This window comes from Python bivittatus, unplaced genomic scaffold (genome assembly GCF_059951505.1).
Source record: "Python bivittatus isolate LINGU-HERP-01145 unplaced genomic scaffold, Pbiv_v1 ctg000960_np1212, whole genome shotgun sequence".
NCBI classification, from domain to species: Eukaryota; Metazoa; Chordata; class Lepidosauria; order Squamata; family Pythonidae; genus Python; species Python bivittatus.
Window position 1 is genome coordinate 7928410 of NW_028277124.1, and position 21031 is coordinate 7949440.

At 39.1% G+C, this 21031-nt stretch overlaps 1 protein-coding gene across 4 annotated transcripts in view; it reads right to left on the reverse strand.

The window, feature by feature from the left end:
* Positions 1–21031, reverse strand: part of SORCS2 (sortilin related VPS10 domain containing receptor 2) — a 132741-nt gene that overhangs the window by 86597 nt on the left and 25113 nt on the right. For all 4 annotated transcript variants that reach the window (XM_088131501.1, XM_088131503.1, XM_088131500.1 and 1 more), the window contains one exon: positions 14081–14180. In XM_088131501.1, coding sequence (XP_087987627.1) covers positions 14081–14180 — 100 coding nt within the window. The remainder of the gene's footprint in view (positions 1–14080; positions 14181–21031) is intronic.

A 21031-nucleotide genomic window follows, 5' to 3' on the forward strand; every position in this document is an offset into this window, starting at 1 on the left:
GGCCTTGGAAGCCAATGAATTAATTGATCCAGGACCCAACGTCAAGCAGAGAAGAAAAGGATTCTGTAATCACAGGACCTGCAGCCCCAGATTCTGTAACCTCTAAGCTTGAAGGAGTGACTATGATGAGTGCCCATGGAGGGGACAAGCTGCAGGCAGTGTCAAACATGTATTGTGATGCCCCTTTCATTCTTGCACTATGATACTGTACACAAGTTTGTAAAGGATGGAACTTGCACTGTGATATCATGATGCATGCTTTCTCATTTTGAAAAAAAATCTCAGCTTGTTGCAGACATCCTGGCAGCTGTTAGAGACAGCTAGGTAGCCAGGTAGAGAGTCAAATGACTTTCACACAGAAGTGTGAAAAGGTAAGAAAAAATTTCTTGGAACTAATGATCTCGCTGTTACTCCCTGCTTTCTGAATGAATTATATGCCTACCAACTGAATTGAGATGAAAGCTAGAAGCCTTTTATATAAAGCTCTCTGCTTGCACTGAAAACAATATGCATACTTTACGGGTGTCTGTAGCCAGTTGCTTTGAACCCAGCCCTGAACATTCAAACATTCTTGGACGCTGACTCAGTTTGTTTGTTTGTTTATTTAATTGATTTACATAGCTGCCCCATCTCACATACATGACTCTGGGCGTCTTACAATAAAAATAAATAAAATACATACAATACAAAAAATACATACAATACAAAAAATAAAAACACATAGCAGCTGGGTGTTGTAAAACAAACATTAACTAACCAGGAGACGGGCTCTGTCACACATTTGGGCCCCCAGGCTTGGGCCCAAAAAAAAAAAAAAGAAGTTTTCAAGGCCTTGCAGAAGGCCAGCAGGCCCTCATAGCCTCCAGACACCAAGACATTCCATGGCATTGCTCAGAGCACCTGAGGTGGAAATATAAAGTGGAGTATCATCAGCATACCGATGATACCTCACCCCAAATCGTCAGATGACCCCACCCTGCAGGTTTATGTAGAGGTTAAATGGGAGGGAAGGAAGTACTTAGCCTTGCAGCACCTCACAAAGAAAGGGTCATGGGCTGGACCTCTCTCCTCCATTAATACCAAATGAAACCAAGCCCGGAGGAAGGAGAAGAACCAGTGCTGCCCACTCCCAACTCCCAAAGCCAGTCCAGAAGAATACCATGACTGATGGGATTGAAAGCCACTGAGAGGTCAAAAGCAGCAAGGATGGATGTGCAAAAAAGTCATCCAAGAGTGTGATCAATGCCATCTCAGTCCCATTCCCAGGCCTGAACCCTGACTTGAAAGGGGTCCAAATAATGCACTTCTTCAGGGGTCCTCTATACTGCAGTGCAATCACCTCCTCTACAACCTTCCCTAAAAAAGGATTTTGCAGATGGATCCCTGGATCACTCCCTCCCAGGAGGGATCAGGTCACTCTAAACAAGGCCACTGGACAGTTAGCCATGGATGCAATATAGCCAGAGAAGTACTGACATTTTGTCGCCCTCACCACCACAAGGTAGGCTCTAATACTGGTGCTAGCCTGTGTTCTATCAAATTTGCTCCTCATCATCCTCCAGGAATCCTCTAGGTGTCTCTTCTCTCATTTGAACCAAGGGTTGAATCATCTTTTGGTTGCTGACTGTAGGTGGTGAGTGCTGCTGCAAAAGTAGCCTGGGTTTACTGATCACCTTGGAGAGGGTGGCTGGTTTGTTAGTATGGTTGGGGGGCCCATGGATTTGGAAGGGGACCAACATGAGCAGGGGAGAAGGGAGGTCTCTGGAGAGTTGGAGGCAGACTATAACATCTTGGTGCTGACAGGCAGGAGGAGATAAGATGGGAGACAGGAATGGCTGCTCTTGGGGATGGCGTCACAGGTATGTTGTTCCAGTGGTGCATTCCAGGCCCTCCACCCATCCTGGCTCTCACCCACAGGTGAGGCAGGCAACCCCTACATAGAAGAGTTTTTCTTATATTGGGACTTTTTCTTTTCCTGTACCTATTATCTGGACTCTTGGACTGTTTCTACACAATATTTTCTGCGCAGCCCTCTGACCTCAGCTTGACCTATATTCAGTGACCACTGAGATCAAGAGGAATTTCTGAAGGAGAAATATTGTGTGAACTCACAGATTACCATACTAAAAAACATCTCAGTTACAGGTAGGTCACCAGTTCTTCAGTATGGCCTCTGTAATGAATGTGGGTAAACAGCAAGCTGATTCACCTAGAGGTGAGCACCAAGGATGCTAGCCATCTAACTGTGTTGTCCTCTTGGGATTGAAATCAAGCTGATAGGGCTTGACACAGGTAGAAGATTTAGGCCCTGCAGCTCCCATATATAGTTCAAGAACTGGAATATTCCTCAGAAACATGGATGAAATAGAGATGGCTCTAGTATATAGAGAGCCAGTTTGGTATAGTGGTTAAGGCATCAGGCTAGAAACCGGGAGACCATGAGTTCTAGTCCTGCCTTAGGCATAAAGCCAGCTGGGTGACCTTGGGGCAGTTACTCTGTCTCAGCCCTAGGAAGGAGGCAATGTCAAGCCACTTCTGAAATCTTGCCACAAAAACTGCAGGGACTCATCCAAGCACTCGCCAGGAGTCAAAAACTAAGTAATTATTCAGTTTTAATAAATTGACCACACAGTAAAATATTGATCAATCTTTCCTCTATGTCAATATGGAATCAGTTCATAGCTGGAAAGTGAATACATATCATCCGACCAAAATTTGAAATCTGGTCTAGCAGAGTGAAGTAAAGCCATGATTTTAGCTATAGTGTATGCTTAGTAAATCCATAGTTCTTCATGCTTCAACTTGTTCCAAATTTTGGATATACAATCCAACATTACATTAACATATTTAACCTTTCCCTTCCCAGTTCCATATTGACAAACTTAACAATATTAAACCAAACCAGGACAATCATTGGAAGGACTAAAGCACATGCATTTGGGTCCCCTCCATTATTTTACATTCCTGCTTTACTGAAGTTCACATCCAGTCCTTTTTAAACATTCTGAGTTGTCCAATGCATTTGAAAGGGTATCCTTTGTTAAACTAAACAATCATAAGATCAAAAGATACATATTTAGCATTCTTTAAAACTTCAACTTAGTTATTACTTTATGCCAGAATCCTCGCGACCACTCCTTTGCACAACTGCTTTGTTTGCTGTGGTTCTGCCATTCCAGCAGATGGGGGGGGGGGTCAGAGCGAGGACTGCTAGGCCCCAATGAGCCATTTCCGAATCTTCAGGAACTAAAGGCATAGCAACAGAGGAAATCTGAGAGCCCCGACAACCTGCGCAGGAAGGATTCGGTGATTGAGGGGGAGGGGGGTAATACAAGGACTTTAAATTGGGGTTTAACTGTGGGAATTTAGTTCCAGCTATTTCTTTGTGCCTTAGAGCTGTGTACTACTGTTTTCTCAACAAATCTACTTGTCTCTGAACATGCATTGGTTTCGATGAGAGTTGCATTCATTGAGGACTGAGTACAGCGGTTCTTACATTTTATTATGCCCACATGCTACTCTAATCAGGCCTGACTCTGGCCAGCTTACAGATCTCCTCCAAAACAGTAATATATTTAAAACTAGGATACAACAATGTGGCTGTAAATTTTCCCTGTGTCAAGGAACAATCATATACACAGTCCCCAGGAGAAATAAGAACAATCCTTCAGGCCCCAAAACTTGCTGGAACAGCCAAGTCTTAAGAGCCCAGATAATATCAAGGGGAATGCTGATTTAAAAAAAAAAGATGTTTCAAATCATTCTATTTTTCTTGGAAATGACCAGTATCAATCTTCATAATATGCTTAAAATGTCTGTTTAAAAACCTCAACACCATAGACAAGCTTTTACCAGAGCAAGATCCGAACAGTTTGAATCTATGGTTAAGCTTGGGAGGTTTTATAGAGTTCCTTATCAGGAAGGATTATGCATATGCCACTGAAGATACTGCTCATATGTTACTTGAATGTTAATGGCATGATGTAGAAAGGACTGATCTACTGGAATCCCACATAAAATTTTAGAATTTTTGGGAGACTAAGGTTAAATTGTCCCATTTACTGCATTAAGCCAGCTTGCTGGTCATTAGGATTGCCTCTTTTTTGATATAAAATAACACAAAGGAAAGATCACTTAGCACAGATTGGAGCTGATTACAGGAGTGATGAAATTATTTGATTTACATTGATATTGATTATAGTTTCAATTGTATTTCTCTTTTTTGCTGGTATTTTATTTTTTGATGAAATGGTCAAAGGACTAATCAATAAAATGTTCATGTATGCATGTTTATAAAACACAAACTGTGGTTTTAGAATCTTCCAAAACTTTTTTCCAATTATATTAATATCTTAGGAAATATGGCTGCTAGTAAAAATTGAAATTCTATTCCACCAAATAGAAAAGAAAAAAGAATATACACTTAAAAACTACAGTAAATGGCAGAAGAGATACCCTCATCACAAATGCAAAGTAAAAATAAAAAACAAAACTCCAGAGAGAGAGAGAGGAAGAGGGACAGACTTATATAGTAAAGAGAAAACAAAGAAAAAACTAAATCTTCTGGACTTCTGGTATGAAAATTCTGAAAACACAGTGATGTATGTTAGTAATACAATAATGCAAAATCTACTAGAGGGGTAGTAACGCTGATCAATAGGTTCTCAAAATTTGTTGTGGAAGAAAAATGTGAATCAGAAAAGTATTTTTAGTTAGATAATTTAATAACAGAGTTGCATTTACCAATGATTATGGTTGTAACTAATTCTTCTGAAGGGAACTCATGATTTAGTTGCTTATCAAGCTGCACATTTAATATTCAGGAAATAGCAGATACTATTAAATCTATGAAAACTGGAATAAAGTAGTTCCTGCCATGACATTTTCTAACTTCTGTGCTAACTTGAAATATTCCAAACGTCAATATTCACACAACATCAACAATGTTGAAGAGCTGACTATAGTTGAAACTGCTAGTTTTTTGCATTCAATTTTTAAAAATTTCGTATCAGTAGAGTTCACAGATTTAATATTCAAAACTGGTTCTATATACAGTAGCCAAAGCTGTATGTATTTACACAAACCATTTAATACATGAACTGACTCTAAGAAATACAACCTAGCTGTGATTTTTAGGAGGGTCTGCTTGTTCCTTCTTTCTTGTGAATATCTTCCTTGTGAACAGGTGATTTTGGCTGTAGACATACATATGCTACTTTCTGCAGTGCTTTCTACATACAATAATAGTTGGGGTGCTTCATAAAAATGTAATTAGCATGCATAAACCAGTATCTAGATACTGATCATAACTTAGAGATATGCTTTACCTTTGCCTTTATGAATCCAGTTGCTTCGGATCAGATGCCTAAACTTCCTGAAACTGTTTGCTCTGCAAGTAGATTAGGGTTGTGCATCCACTCAGGGCTTACACTACAATCCACATATTTTTGTTAGAATCTTAGCTCTGGGACAAGTCTTCCTTGGTATACTGTAAATATTGTAAATATCTTGCTAATTCCTTGTTGCAGTTGGTTGGATCATAACTGTTATAATCCCAACAAATCCTAGTAGGGCTTCAGCAAGTATTAGGCTCAATATAAGTTAGCATAGCTTTCCATTCTTGTAGTGTCTTATAAATCTTAGTACTCCTCAGTATTTAAACATAGTTATCTCCCTTACTTATTTATAGCATTCAGACTATCGACTGTAATTTTATAGGCCTCTCCCAGGTTTTAATTCCTGTACATTGTAATTCTACGCTAATAATTTTTATTTTTACTTTACTTTATTCTATCAATGTATCTTATTTTTACTTCTATTTTAGACTGATCGTTATGTTATTAGTTTTATGCTAGTCTACAAGCAAAATAAACAATAAGCAATTAAACAATATTCATTCCATTTTAACATTATAGCTCTAGCCAGCTTCACAGCTATCAGCCATCTGGGGTTTTGATACACATTACTGTGTATATGATGGATCTTTGTTGTTTAACTGGGAAAAAAAAGCCTTTTGCTTTCATACAATCAATTTTAAAGACTGTTTGTAATATTCTAAAAATAAAAACCACAGGGTCTCATGCATATTGTTCTGCTGCCATTACCCTGACTCTCACCTTGCCCAAGACTGGCAAGTTCAAACCTTTTGTGTGTGTGTGTGTGTGCACGTGCGCACGTGCCCTTGAGTCAGTTTTGACTCCTAATGACTGCCTGGACAAGTCCCTGCAGTTCTCTTGGCAAGATTTTGGCTGTGGCTGCTGATATTAGGAAGAGGAGAAAGGACAGCCCAACTGCTGCCCTGAAATAATCCCCATTAGCTGCTGTGAGGGCAGCCTTGCTGAGGCACCCTGTAAGGTGGGCTGAGGGGACAGCACCTTTTATGTCCACATACTTTCCTCCCATCCCAACACCGTTGCTGTGTGCCTGACCCCAAAGTAAAGCCAATCTCCTATGGAGAGAGAAAAAATCCAGGATAGTGGAAGGAAAACAAAGGACTGTTAGAAAGGCAAAGAGAGAGAAAGAGTTCTCTAAGTGGATGCTTCTGGAAGACACTTTTTGGGGGTGTTTTGGTTAGAGTGGTTGTCTATTCCTGTTATTTGGCAGTTCCTAAATGGCATTTTTTCTTTTTAATCTGCAGAACTACTTTTAAACGCCTTGTGCCTGCTTTCCAACCACAAAGAATTTTCTGGAATGTGATACATAACATCACTTTCATCTGTGGGAAAAGTGAGCAAGGTGAGCGGAGGAGGGAAGTCTGTGGAGTGGCTAATTAAATCTCTTGCTGTACGGAAGCCAGAGCTAAAAGTGGCAACTTGGATGGTGTGAAATTAAGGACTGTATAAATCTTTCATCAAAAGCTTTGTATGCTTTCCTCAAGTTTCCATTATAAACAAGCTCTCAGATGGAAGTAGATGGGAGCACAGAGAAGTCTGTAGTGAATTTAAAATTAAAATTAAAGCTTGCAGGTAATATTCAGAATGGGAACAGCCTGGACATAGATGGGAATAATACTTTTCAATTTGTTTGCTTAAATGAGGACTTTACAAATCATACAAAAATTACCGTTTTTACTGTCATCACAACCTGGAGGTCTACATTTACAATCCAAACTCGCATCCTCACTCCATATTCAGTTTGTTATGCCTATATACAATGGGGCAAAAAAGTATTTAGTCAGCCACCGATTGTGCAAGTTCTCCCACTTAAAAAGATGAGAGAGGCCTGTAATTTTCATCATAGGTATACCTCAACTATGAGAGACAAAATGAGAAAAAAAATCCAGAAAATCACATTGTCTGATTTTTAAATAATTTATTTGCAAATCATGGTGGAAAATAAGTATTTGGTCACCTACAAACAAGCAAGATGTCTGGCTCTCACAGACCTGTAACTACTTCTTTAAGAGGCTCCTCTGTCCTCCACTCATTACCTGTAGTAATGGCACCTGTTTGACCTTGTTATCAGTATAAAAGACACCTGTCCACAACCTCAAACAGTCACACTCCAAACTCCACTATGGCCAAGACCAAAGAGCTGTTGAAGGACACCAGAAACAAAATTGTAGACCTGCACCAGGCTGGGAAGACTGAATCTGCAATAGGCAAGCAGCTTGGTGTGAAGAAATCAACTGTGGGAGCAATAATTAGAAAATGGAAGACATACAAGACCACTGATAATCTCCCTTGATCTGGGGCTCCATGCAAGATCTCACCCTGTGGGGTCAAAATGATCACAAGAACGGTGAGCAAAAATCCCAGAACCACATGGGGGGACCTAGTGAATGACCTGCAGAGAGCTGGGACCAAAGTAACAAAGGCTACCATCAGTAACACACTATGCTGCCAGGGACTCAAATCCTGCAGTGCCAGATGTGTCCCCCTGCTTAAGCCAGTACATGTCCGGGCCCGTCTGAAGTTTGCTAGAGAGCATTTGGATGATCCAGAAGAGGATTGGGAGAATGTCATATGGTCAGATGAAACCAAAGTAGAACGTTTTGGTCTAAACTCAACTCGTCGTGTTTGGAGGAGAGAGAATGCTGAGTTGCATCCAAAGAACACCATACCTACTGTGAAGCATGGGGGTGGAAACATCATGCTTTGGGGCTGTTTTTCTGCAAAGGGACCAGGACGACTGATCCGTGTAAAGGAAAGAATGAATGGGGCCATGTATCATGAGATTTGGAGTGAACACCTCCTTCCATCAGCAAGGGCATTGAAGATGAAACGTGGCTGGGTCTTTCAGCATGACAATGATCCCTAGCACACTGCCCGGGCAACGAAGGAGTGGCTTCGTAAGAAGCATTTCAAGGTCCTGGAGTGGCCTAGCCAGTCTCCAGATCTCAACCCCATGGAAAACCTTTGGAGGGAGTTGAAAGTCCGTGTTGCCCAGCGACAGCCCCAAAACATCACTGCTCTAGAGGAGATCTGCATGGAGGAATGGGCCAAAATACCAGCAACAGTGTGTGAGAACCTTGTGAAGACTTACAGAAAACGTTTGACCTCTGTCATTGCCAACAAAGGATATATAACAAAGTATTGAGATGAACTTTTGATATTGACCAAATACTTATTTTCCACCATGATTTGCAAATAAATTCTTTAAAAATCAGACTGTGATTTTCTGGATTTTTCCCCCCATTTTGTCTCTCATAGTTGAGGTATACCTATGATGAAAATTACAGGCCTCTCTCATCTTTTTAAGTGGGAGAACTTGCACAATTGGTGGCTGACTAAATACTTTTTTGCCCCATTGTATTTGGAGTTTTATTTTAGTTGCCATAAATATCTAAAAGGCAGAAGAATAATAAAATATTCCAGGTGCTTCCGAAAGAGTGATTTAAGGCCATCCCTGCAACTCCCTCCCCAGGTTTTAGGGTACCTATGGATTAACAAATCAATTGTCAGATAAGGATATGTGGATCTCAGTGTTCTAGGATCCATTAAGCTTCCTTCCCAACAAACATGAATGACAGTCTGGTCTTCTTTTCTTGATCTTATGATCTCCTATGGCAATGAGTTTATAGTCAAGGCCAGACTATTAAGTGCTTGGGGAAAGATTTGAGCATGCTATGTTACATGGGATTGATCTTAATCTGACTGTTTCCTCTTTGTTTTCTTCACTTCTTTGTAACTTCCTTAATTGTGGCATGGTATTTAACGAATTTGAAATTGTCTGTGATCCTTTTTATTGGAAGATCTCCACAAGTTGGCTCCTACTCAAGCTTGGCTTCCTGAGCAGACGGTTTACTGCTGCCCAACAACTCTGGCTCCCTGACATTTTCCCACACTCCCCGTAATGATAAGATGAAACCCACTTTTTTTAGTTACAGTTTTCTTCTCCACAAAACATATTCATACGATTTCCACATTTTTTCCATTTAATAATGTATAATTTAGTTCTTTTCTATAACCTTTGCCTTTTCTCCTGTTTCCCTGCTTAATAACAGTGAAACTAATGTTTAGTAACATTACTGTACTAAATCTATATTACTATAAATAAATGAAAATTTTATTTAATTTCATATTTCCCAATTTCTGATTGCATACAATCCTGTTGCTATTTATTTATTTATTCAATTTAAATGACTGTAAAAAGTGACTCTGGGCAACTTACAATTTTAGGTGCATAAAAACAAAAAATTAGAAAATAAACAACTGGATTAGAAAAGAGAACAACAGAACAAAAGAAATAATACAAATAATAATTTAATAAGATATCCATTTTTTCTTAAGCTAAGAAGCAGACAGGGAGTAAAAGAAGAAATTCCTTACCCCATACTTCCAGTTAAGCTCTTAGCAGCTTGTGGGGATGTGAAGAATTTTAATTAGGAAAATAATACAGAGGAGGCAAACACATGCTCTTTTCCTAACATTGCTCTCTGAAGCTAATCTGTCTGAACAGTTTTTAAATGTTAAAAAAGGCATTGGGAAAGTTATTTTGCAATCCCATTTAATCCAACGAACTCTCCACCCAAGTACATGTGAGAATGTCAGCCTTAGTGTCAGATGTGTCTTTACTTTGTCTATGGTTCTATTTTTCTCTTTCCAAACATACTAGTTGTGATGCATCCATGGTTGCCAAGGCAGACTTGAAAGTCTGAGCTTTTCCTAACTGGGCAACCTCATCATGGTCACTGAAAAACTCCAGGACAAGAAACTCCTATGTCATGCCTGAGACTGCCCAACTGTCACACACAGTATACCAACCAAATGTTATCCCAATGGCACACAAATAAATCAACCAACTATCTATAGGTAGTCCTCACTTAACAACCATTCATTTAGTGACAAGTTACAACAGTGCTAAACAAAAGGACTTACAACCGGTCCTCGCACTTACAACCGTCACAGCACCCCAGCGGTCAGATGATCATGATCCGGGCACTTGGCAACAAGCTCGCACTTACGATGGTTGCAGCATCCCGGGGTCACATGATCACCATCTGCAACCTTCCCAGCTGGCTTCCAGCAAGCAAAATCAATGGGGAACCATGTGATTCCCTTAATGACCGTATGATTCACTTAACAGCCATGGTGATTCGTTTAATGACCACTGCAAAAAAGGTTGTAAAATCGGGTGCGACTCACTTAACAACTGCCCCACTTAACAACGAATTTTACAGTTCCTATTGTAGTCATTAAGCAAGGACTACCTGTACATTATTCCAGCAGCCTAAGGTCAACAGAGGCACTCAAAATGCTATTGTGTTTGAAGATGTATCTAATCAGTGAGACAGCATTCCATATATTATACACTCACCCCTCCCCTCCCCGTACAGACTTAGCTTACTACATCTTGGAGTAACCCTAATTAGGAGGGATGAATCCCCTCCTTTTTCCAAACCAGGTTAATTGCCGGCAAAACATCTACCAGTCCTGGATGAAAGTGCTGATCTTTATCACTGACCTGACATTAAAAAGAAGATCTTTAAACTACAGGATCTTTACTGTCATTAGGACTTCCTTGGCTACATTGCAACCATATACTTTCTTGACTATTTCTGTGATAAGTACTATAGTTTTGCACCTCTTTACTAATGATCAAGCTACAAAGGCACTAACAATTCTTTTGTCTTGAGACAACCCATAATTGATGGTATGTCAGGAGAACTAAGAAGCATTCATTACATTCCAAACTCCAGCTTCGGACATCTCTGGCTCCAACTGGCCTTCAAATGTCATCTGAAACAACTGATTGACAAATAAGCCAAACTACCAGGCATTATCAATATGTTTTCAGCTTTGGTTACTTCATTTAACAGCAGTCTATAATTTACCCCATTCCTTCAAGCGTGCCTGATGGTCTCATCCTAACAAGACTTCAATTATTGTCTGACTTGGGCACTAAAACAAGGGTGACACACAAAGAAAGCCAGGAAGTCTTGCAATCTTAGAAATGCCCCACTCCATCCTAACAAAGAGGCCAGTGTACTCAGAACAGGAAATGGAAACAAGAGTTTTTCAAAAGCTCCAAGTGAAGAATGAAGGATTCAGAGTTTTTGTCAGATTCAACGTTTACAAAAATGACTTAATCTATAGTTCATTACAGGGCCAACCACCTATGTCTTCTAGCAGCCAAGAAGGGAAGTATTTCACATCAGGAAGAACAAAAATACAATATGTCATGTGCTGGAATTAGTTCAAGGACTTTACAAGAAGCCAGGTTCAATGCATGAACAAGGAGACTGCAGTCTACTCGATGTATACTGCTTCATCACACTGCAATCTGACATAGGGGTGATGGAAGGTACGTGTGTAGGAAGCCACTATAAAACTGAGGCCAATGGCATAAAGTGTTCATCTAGTTATCTGTCGGCAGGAAAGGAGAGGGAGAAACAAGCATGTGGAAAAAACATGCAAGGAACCAGCCCCAGCTGGGTGCTTCATTTGCATATATTCCTGGCTGCCACACAGAACTAGCTTCCACAGCATTATAAATGCGTGCGAATGGAATTGATATTGGAAGCCTTTTCTGTCAAAACTTTCTCCAGTTATTCATAATTATTTCTAACTTATACTATGTGGCAATATTTGTGTTGAGGTCTTTTTGTTCTGTGGCTTGTTTATATAGTATATTTTGTTCTTCCTTTCCTTGTAATGAGTAAAACATGTTATGGTTTTAAATGAAAACATTTTAATTTTTAAAAAGCTATCTCACAGCGTATTGAATAATTAAAGCTTGTTTTAGAGCACATCTGTTGAGGTTGTCTCAATTAAGCTTCATAATTCTTCTAAAATAACAGATACTGTTTAAATAAGTTTTAGAAACTTACACTGGACAAAATAAAAGAGGTGCTTGTGGACAGGCAAGCTAGGAATTATATCTAATTATCTGTCCCTGATATTCCCCAAAAGGACCCTGGTTTGGTCAGTTCTCAAATAAATTCCATTTCACAGAATGATACTCAAGACTGTATAAGCGTACCTGAATTCATACAGTGGAACTTTCTTTCCTCCCCTTGCATTTTTTAAATCTGCGCTAGGAGGATCCCCAACTTTCTAGGACAGGTTGGAGGGCTTCGCTCCAATGACAGGTGTAGTCCATTTGGTGGACAGACACAACAGGAATATGTTTATATAGCAAAATAACCAATTTTGATTTTCTAGTTGCAAGATTAAACAGATATATTCTCAGCTTCAGAAGAATATCTGTTAGGCAAGTGAAAAAAAGTTCTTTAAATGCAAAACTACACAGAACTCAAAGACAGAGAATCAACCCTATATACATGGCCTTTTATCCACACAATCCTACTCTGCATTATGATATATGTTCTAAGGCCAAATTATGTTCTAAGGAAAATGTTATATGTGTATTCACCAAGATTCACCAAGAGAAATACACATACTATAGAGAGTGATAAGGAGGATGGAGAGGTTGAATACAAATTGTTTGAGGATAGACTACTATCAGAGGGAAGGAATAACTTATTTTCACCCTGTTCCCTTCTCCCGGAAAAGCTGCTCAGGTAGACTGGGAGTTCTGATGCCAGAGTAGCAATGCTAAAATAGTATTAGCCATCTGTGCAACAAATAATCAAAGGATTTCAGAAAACAAGAACTACACCCTACCTTAACCCTCCCTTGTGGTATGAAATGCTTTCAAATAAATTATGGTTTCCTCCTGCTCTTGTAGCAGATACTCTCAGGTTTTGTTTGTGTGTGTGTGTATGTGTGCATTATTTACGCTCCAGGAAACAGCATTGTCTGGTTTTACCTTTTCATGCATATTATTGTCATTTTTTCATGCAAGACAGCAGAAGAAGCTTGAATGAATCTACCTATGGTTAGCACAATTATTATTTGACTGTAGTTAGATAATTCCTAACCAAGTTTTAATTCTATATAATTAGTACAGTGGTACCTCGGGTTACGAATGCCTCTGTTAACGAACTTTTCAGGTTACGACCAGGTCCGGCCACAAAAATTTACCTCGGTTTGCGAACTCCGCCTCAGGGTACGAACAGGATACACGGCCATTTTCCCTCCTGTGACACGGTCCGCGGCCATTTTTCCGCCCCTGACACGTGGTCCGCGGCCATTTTCCGCCCGACACGTGGTCCGCGGCCATTTTTCCGCCCCTGACACGTGGTCCGCGGCCATTTTTCCGCCCCGACACGTGGTCCGCGGCCATTTTCCGCCCCTGACACGTGGTCCGCGGCCATTTTCCGCCCCGACACGTGGTCCGCGGCCATTTTCCGCCCCGACACGTGGTCCGCGGCCATTTTCCGCCCCTGACACGTGGTCCGCGGCCATTTTCCGCCCCTGACACGTGGTCGTAGGGAGGGGGACTCTCCCTCCAAGCAATAGCCGCCTCCCTGTCCTCCACGCCAGAACGGATTAACGGTAATTACATTGAACCTTATGGGGAAATTTGCTTCGGGGTGCGACCAATTCGGGGTGCGACCAGAGTCACGGAACGAATTAAGTTTGTAAACCGAGGTTCCACTGTACTTCTAATGGTTTCTCTTCCATGAGCTACATGTGATTGACATGCTTTGCTAGAATTTTTATTCTGCTAAACACAACATAAAAACATACATTTTTCTGGGCTTCCCTATTGAAATAAACAATTAACCCCATACCTTCTTCTTGTTAGCAGGACAGATGTAGAAATTTTCAATGACTGTAACAATTCCAGGCTGTAGGTTTAATTTAGTATATAATGTTCCAAAATCTGAGGACCTGGGAGACAAGAAAAAAACAACAGTGGTATTCTGATGATCTGCATGTATTTTCAACTTTAAAAGATAACTAGGAAGTATGCAGTTCACGAATTATACATTTGACAACTGAAATAAGTACCAAATTTCATGCAAGTAGGAAACCTAAATGACTCTGTAATATTTCTATAAAATATCCACCTCTGAAAAACAAAAACATTGAATCTATCAGAAGAAAAGGTAAGTTGTACAACAAAGAATAAAAGTTATCAAGCACAAGTATAAAAGAGAAAACCCTAAAAAGTCTTTAAATCTAGCTACCATACAAAACATTTTAATTTAAGTGCTACCTTCAAAATGAACAGTTATAGGGACTTATAATTTAAAATATGCAAACAAAAAACACAACTCTCCAAAGAATAAAACAAAAAATAAAATAGTTGATCTTTAGAGGGTTGGCTAAAAATATGTGCTTTACAGATTTCCTAAAAGCAGAAAAAATGGGAACCAAATGGAACTTGTGACTGCATTTCTCTTCTTCTTAACAGCTTTCAGTTTCCAGAATACATTTTCACTAATGCTAAAATAATACAGAAATATACTCTTTAATTCACTGTTTTAATTCACCCAGGGTTTAGAGAATTCCAATTATCTTTCCTTTTCTAATAGATATAAAGAATCAAGAAATATATTTGTAACACTGTACTCAAAAAAGCAGCTAAAATGTTATTTATAAAAACTTAGAGCAGAACTATACTCAGTTATTCTTTTTACAACCTTATAATCAGAATAGATTATTACTAAGAAATCTGAGGGGACCAAGAGTCATTCTTCTGCAAGGGAAAACATATATGAAGTACCCTTCAAACTGTATTTGTTCTACCACTGTGTTTTCAAAATAAAGTGGATTGCAATGCAATGGAAACACACATTATGATAAATTCTGCCCTCAGCAGAGCAATGGAGAGGAAAAGACAGATCAGGTTAAACAGAAAATATTGTTTGCATACCCTTCCACATAGCAAAACCTATTTAAGTAGCTGAACAGGTGCCATATATTTGATGCAGATGTGAATGTGGTACCACAGCATTTTACGGGAGACACATATGCATATTAGCTCAAAGGCGCCTTGAAAAGTACTTCTTATAAAATTCTCTATACCAATTCCAGTGATAGTACATTGCTGAAAGACTTGGGATCGGGCAGAAAGAGTAATCACATCCATTCAAAAGCCAGCCAGTTAAAAAAAACAACAATATATAATATTGCTGCATTTCCTAATGGCCTCTTACAAATGTATTACACTATAACTTGCATAATTTCCAGACAGCTTCTTAGTTTGAGTGCTGGTTGGTTGCTGTAGGTCTTGTAGTTGAGCACATACGGAGAACACTGACTTGGAGAAGACTACAATATGATGACTATTTATTTAAAGTGACTCACACCAAGATCTGTAAATGCATGAAAAGACACTTTGAACTGCAAAGTTGTGAAAATCTATAGTGTATCAATTTCATGGCCTTTGTTGTTTTAAAAGTGTCATACCTAGCTCAGCTAAAAAACTAGTCAGTTAAGCTCTTGAGAAAGGCAATTTCTTTAAAACACATTATCTTTAGGATAATTTTTGGGAATGTTTAAATCAGCAGAGAAAAGAAAGAAAATTGAACAAAATGCATTTATAACCTACCTTATATAATTGCCTCTCAAAACAGCTACAGATTCCTAATATATTCCCAAACACTAATTCAAAAAGACATTGATTGTTGTTATGCTCAGCTGAGTGTAACTGAAAGAAACTAAGGGGCATTCTCATTGATATAATTAGTCAGTTTACTTGTCCACCTGCACACTTCTTGGATTCTTTTAGGCCTTTTGGAAACAAGAAGCAGGAAAAATTCCAGGCTATAAAAGGTACAATGCCCATACAATATATTCAGTGGGGATCTTAATGCATGTAGACAAATGTGAGAGTCAGTGCAGCACACAATGACCATTTACATAACACTAAAAGACAAAAAATATGTCACCAAAACAAGTTGGCAAAAGGTGGTACAAATCTGCATGGAAGTTGAAAATTAATATAGATGTATAGTATAAATTTGGAATGACAATACAGCATTTCTCACCACCATGGGAAAGAATGTGTCCAGGTGGCCTGTTTTATCTACTTAGTTTGCTGTCCAGAAGTCAGCTAATGATTGATAATCTTATAGTCTTTGCAATCCTTCTTTTAGGATTCTTTATCTTTAAAGCAACTTGAATTAATCATCCTTTAAAAGTAGCACAATTTTCTATTACATGGCCATTCTAGGCCAGTGCTGATAAAGAACAGTGCACATTGAGAAAAGGTCTTCTCATTTCAGTTCCAGTCCTCTGATTTGCAGAAGGAAGACCGGTTCTGTTTCACTTACTTGAAATTTAGTTTTTATATATTCTTTTAATTCGGAGTAACAAGATTTGTAAGGTGGATTTTATTCCTCAACGATATGAGAAGAAATCATAATAGAGTTTCCTCAATTTGTCTGCATTTAGATTTTGATACAATTGTGCAAAGCATTTATAATGAAATTGAATTTCAAATCCATTCAAGTAAAAGCAAGGATGTCAAGAAGCTAAAGGACCGTGTTTGTTTTGTTTGTTTATAGGGTTGGTTGCTGTTCTGGAGGGAAAAGGGAGCACCAGGAAAGGAACTTGCACTACATCTGTTAAATGCAGACACTGAGGATATACACCTGATTTTTAGTCAGTGATGGGGAAGCTATCATAATTGATCCTGAGGTGGAGCATATAAAAATTTAAAGGCCAACTCAATTATCCCATCTAAAAACCCAATAAAAATAGGTCTAGGTAAACAATATATGCCAGATGTGTCTATGCTGAAAGGTCATCATTATCTCTATAGCCTTAGCCAAGAATGGTAAATTTGAGATTAGTCAATAGTTTCTAATATCTTCTTGGTCAAGGAAAGGTTTCTTTAATAATGATCTTATCACTGTCTCCTTTAGGGATGGAAGGACAGACCAAAAGCACTAATTTACTTCTTACTGTGGGTCCAGTCCTCTCCCAATCAATTTAACTAACCAAAATAGGCAAGAATTAAAGAAGCAAGTGGCAGCCCATATCTTTCCAGACAGGCTTGTCTGAATCCTTGAGATCCATAAGCTGAAAATAATTCAAAACAGCTCAAACAGTTGCCATGATTAAATTACTATACTCTGCTTCAACACTGGAAACCAAGTTGAGGTGGATCAAGCAACTCTATCTGTAAAGAATACTCAGACTGATCACAATGAGCTACACAGCAAGAAAAGAAGCAGAGCTTATTCTCAGCAGATGGTCTAAAGAAAGAATTCTTTGCTGCACCCTTCGCCGCAGAATATTGCTGCAAATGAGCTTTAGTCTATGTGGGATTGATGCACATCTACTATTCTTCTCAAGCTGCTGTCTCTTTTGCTTTACCACTCTTAGCTTCCTGTTACCCATGAGGCTGACTTAGCTCTGTTCAGCATTGATAGTTTTCACTATTCAGGTTATTTCCATAGTGAAGTCCTTGGTGCTCTCTGAGCTTGGTTGTTTGCTTGCAGATGTTTCATTATCCGACTAGGTAACCTCATCAGAACACTTATGATGTTACCTAGTTGAGTAACGAAACGCCTGCAAGCAAACAACCAAGCTCAAAGTGCACCAAGGACTCTACAGTTCAACTCTGAGCTACATATATTCTCCTCTATTATTTCCATAATCCATAAATCAGCCAGTGTTTTGACAGTATCTCTAAGAAGGCAGGAAAATCCTCAAGGAAACTATTTGGATCCATAAGGAAACATGGGGTACATAACTGTAACTGTCCACCAGTGCTTTGGAGATAAGGACCAGCGGACTGCCTAAAATATGATAACAGAATTACCAAAAGCTCATCCAGCTTAATAGAGTTCCAGATCTAGAGTACACCCAGAGACCAACTGGGACAGGTCCATGGCTGCCACAGAGGGCCTGGTCTCCTGAGGTGCTCAGTGTGCTACAGCTACAGTGTGAATACTAGAACCCGAAGTCAATCACTGATCTGCCACTGTTTCCCTACAAAGGCTAGAGTGAAATCTTTCACCCTATCTAGTCTTGCCAGTAATCATCCCAACACTAGATCTCAGTGGGAACGATTATATGCCTTTATCCAACAAAAGGGAGTCCTCTCTGCAGGCATGCACGCATGCTTCCATGCAAATACACATAAACAATGGAGAAACTCTGGATTTCGAGCTTTATTAGAAGCCTCTCAAACACTGTTTTGGTATTACCCCTTCAATCCATAGTTTAATGGGCCTTGGGACAACACTGAGCCAGCCAGAGCCAAGCAGATGGGGGAAAAAACTAGCTCAGATCAATAACAGGTAGCCAAGGATTCCAGCAATTTAATGCAAAGGAAGGACCTTCAGACACAGACCCAAGAAGGAAAGTGGCAAGGTTACTAATCTACTAGTTTTCTTTCAAGTAGTTGCCAACCTGTGTTTCTTTCTGAGATTGCTGCAATTGCTTCTGCTCCTTTGGATTTACAGTACATTCAAAGAACTCTGAGTTTTGTGAAGCTCTCAAAGTTCAAAGCTGAATTTAATTTCCTATTATACTCTGTTCATTTCTTTTTCCATAATGAAGTTTTATATTTCTACACTTTAGCAGAGGTACCTGATACAATGTTTTTCTCAGTTCACAGGAGCAGCAGTTGGGGTATTTGATAAACTGTCTCTGAGGCAACCTTGAAAAGTAAAAGGAACCAAAATGATGCTACCAAGGAACTATCATTTTCCAGATTAGGAGTCTCAACTGTTGTATCATCAACTGCATTATCATTTCTCCAACATCACTTCCTAGCCTCACCAAGTCAAAGGATATCATGCACTTCCTAACTTGGCCATAACATTTTTCAAAAAGCACAAGGAGAGCATTACAACCCTTTTTTCCTATATCTTCCAATGTATCATCTGGGTATGTGAACTGGGGACTATAAGAAGACTGGCAGGAAACATTGTTTTAACATTCAAAAGACAAGCTAATTTTTCAGACAAAATCAACTGGGCAATGATGAAGTTGGGGCAAATCTGGCATTGGCAAGTGTCAGTATGCTGAAATCACCAGAATGACTAAACACTTGCAACCACAACTGTGGCTGAAGAAGGTTAATGCAGGTAAGATGCCCGTTTCCAGTATACCACCTCGCCTATTGCATCTTAGTCTCTTTCCTCTGTAGCATACACTGTGCAGTTCAAATTAGTGGGCACTGTCAGGCCAAGTCTCTTCTTGAAACCCAAGACAGGTGAGATCAGGGTCAAAACAATTTTAAGCAGCAGAGAGGGACGCCAGCACCATGGACAGTACCCAAGAGTACAGTGCTGCTTTGAACTTTATTCCATATTTCAAGATGTTCCCTTGGCTTAAAACTGACATGAACTGGAATCCCATGTAAGATTAAAAGATTTGTGTGATATATGGTTCTCCTTTCTGGAAAGAGAACGCTGTGGCCTTTAATGGGCTGTTGTCAGATTTTGTACTTGTTAGCTTCTGCAATATCAGGGAGATAGAGTGTCATTTTAAAAATGACAGTAGGGAAGATGAAAGATATTCCTAAAGTACTGTATTGCCATTGATTTATATGAATTTTCTCTACAATTAAATGGTTATTTTCTCCATTGTTCTTCCAACCCACATATTTCGTATGCTCATGAATGTTCAAATTACACTTTTTACGTGATGTTTGTGTACTATATTTTTGTAATTAAGCCAGAAAGTATTTCTTACTCAGCAAGTGAAGACAGCAAACCAATTAACATGGCAGTAATTAAAATATTTATATCTACTTCTTCCCGTGTGTTTCATTTCTGTGACTCAGTTTTTGTCTACGTGTCTTAAGTCGAAAAGAGTTTATCTTCAGTCAATCTGCTCTGTTCATTCCATGTGCTTACCATATGTATCCACAATGACCTATCCCCTGATCTTGTGATGTGCATGACATCTCCCTCAGATCTCATGGGAGCTATAATAATTTTCCAAATACTACAAGTCCATCTGTGTATTTTTAATATATATTATACCAAGAAAATAGAATTTTTAAGAATAAGATTCTATACATGCTTATTTAGAAGCAAGTTCTATGGAGTTTCATGGAGTTTCTTCTGTTACTATAGTTTTTTATTTTGTATATTCCTTTCCTTCACTTTTACTGCTTGTTTTTTTTACTAATTTTCCTGCATGTATTTTAATAAAAAATATATCAACTTTGAAAAAATTGTTTAAAATATTAGTACACATAACATCTTAATCATGTAATATTTTATATGCATATTTTTGTTTCTTTACCTTATTCAAGTATACCTTTTTCTGCCTTCAAAAGACAGCAATGCAGCTTCACACTTCAAGTATTTTAACTCATTTGAGTTCCATCACTAACATTTTCTACTCTTATGTCACATTGTCTTAACTTTTTTCCCCTACACTACGTGGGGAATGGGCCAGAGATGAAATTGCAGGCTCTGTAGGCAAAGCACTCCAGATGACGAAAGAGCAACAGAAGGGGAGACTGTGCAGAAGAAGACATTCTCAGGTAACCCAAACCAAGCTACTATGGCTTGTAGTATACCAAGTGTAGTATTTTCAACACAGATGAAGTATGGTTTCTGAATCACAGGGACCAACTTGGTTTCATAGTTCCATGCTAACGCATGGTGGTGGCAGCATCATGCTGTGGGGGTGTTTTTCATAGTTCTATGCTATGCCATAGTAGCTTGGTTTGGGTTACCTGAGAATGTCGTCTTCTGCACAGTCTCCCCTTCTGTTGCTCTTTTGTCATCTGGAGAGCTTTGCCTACAGAGCCTGCAATTTCA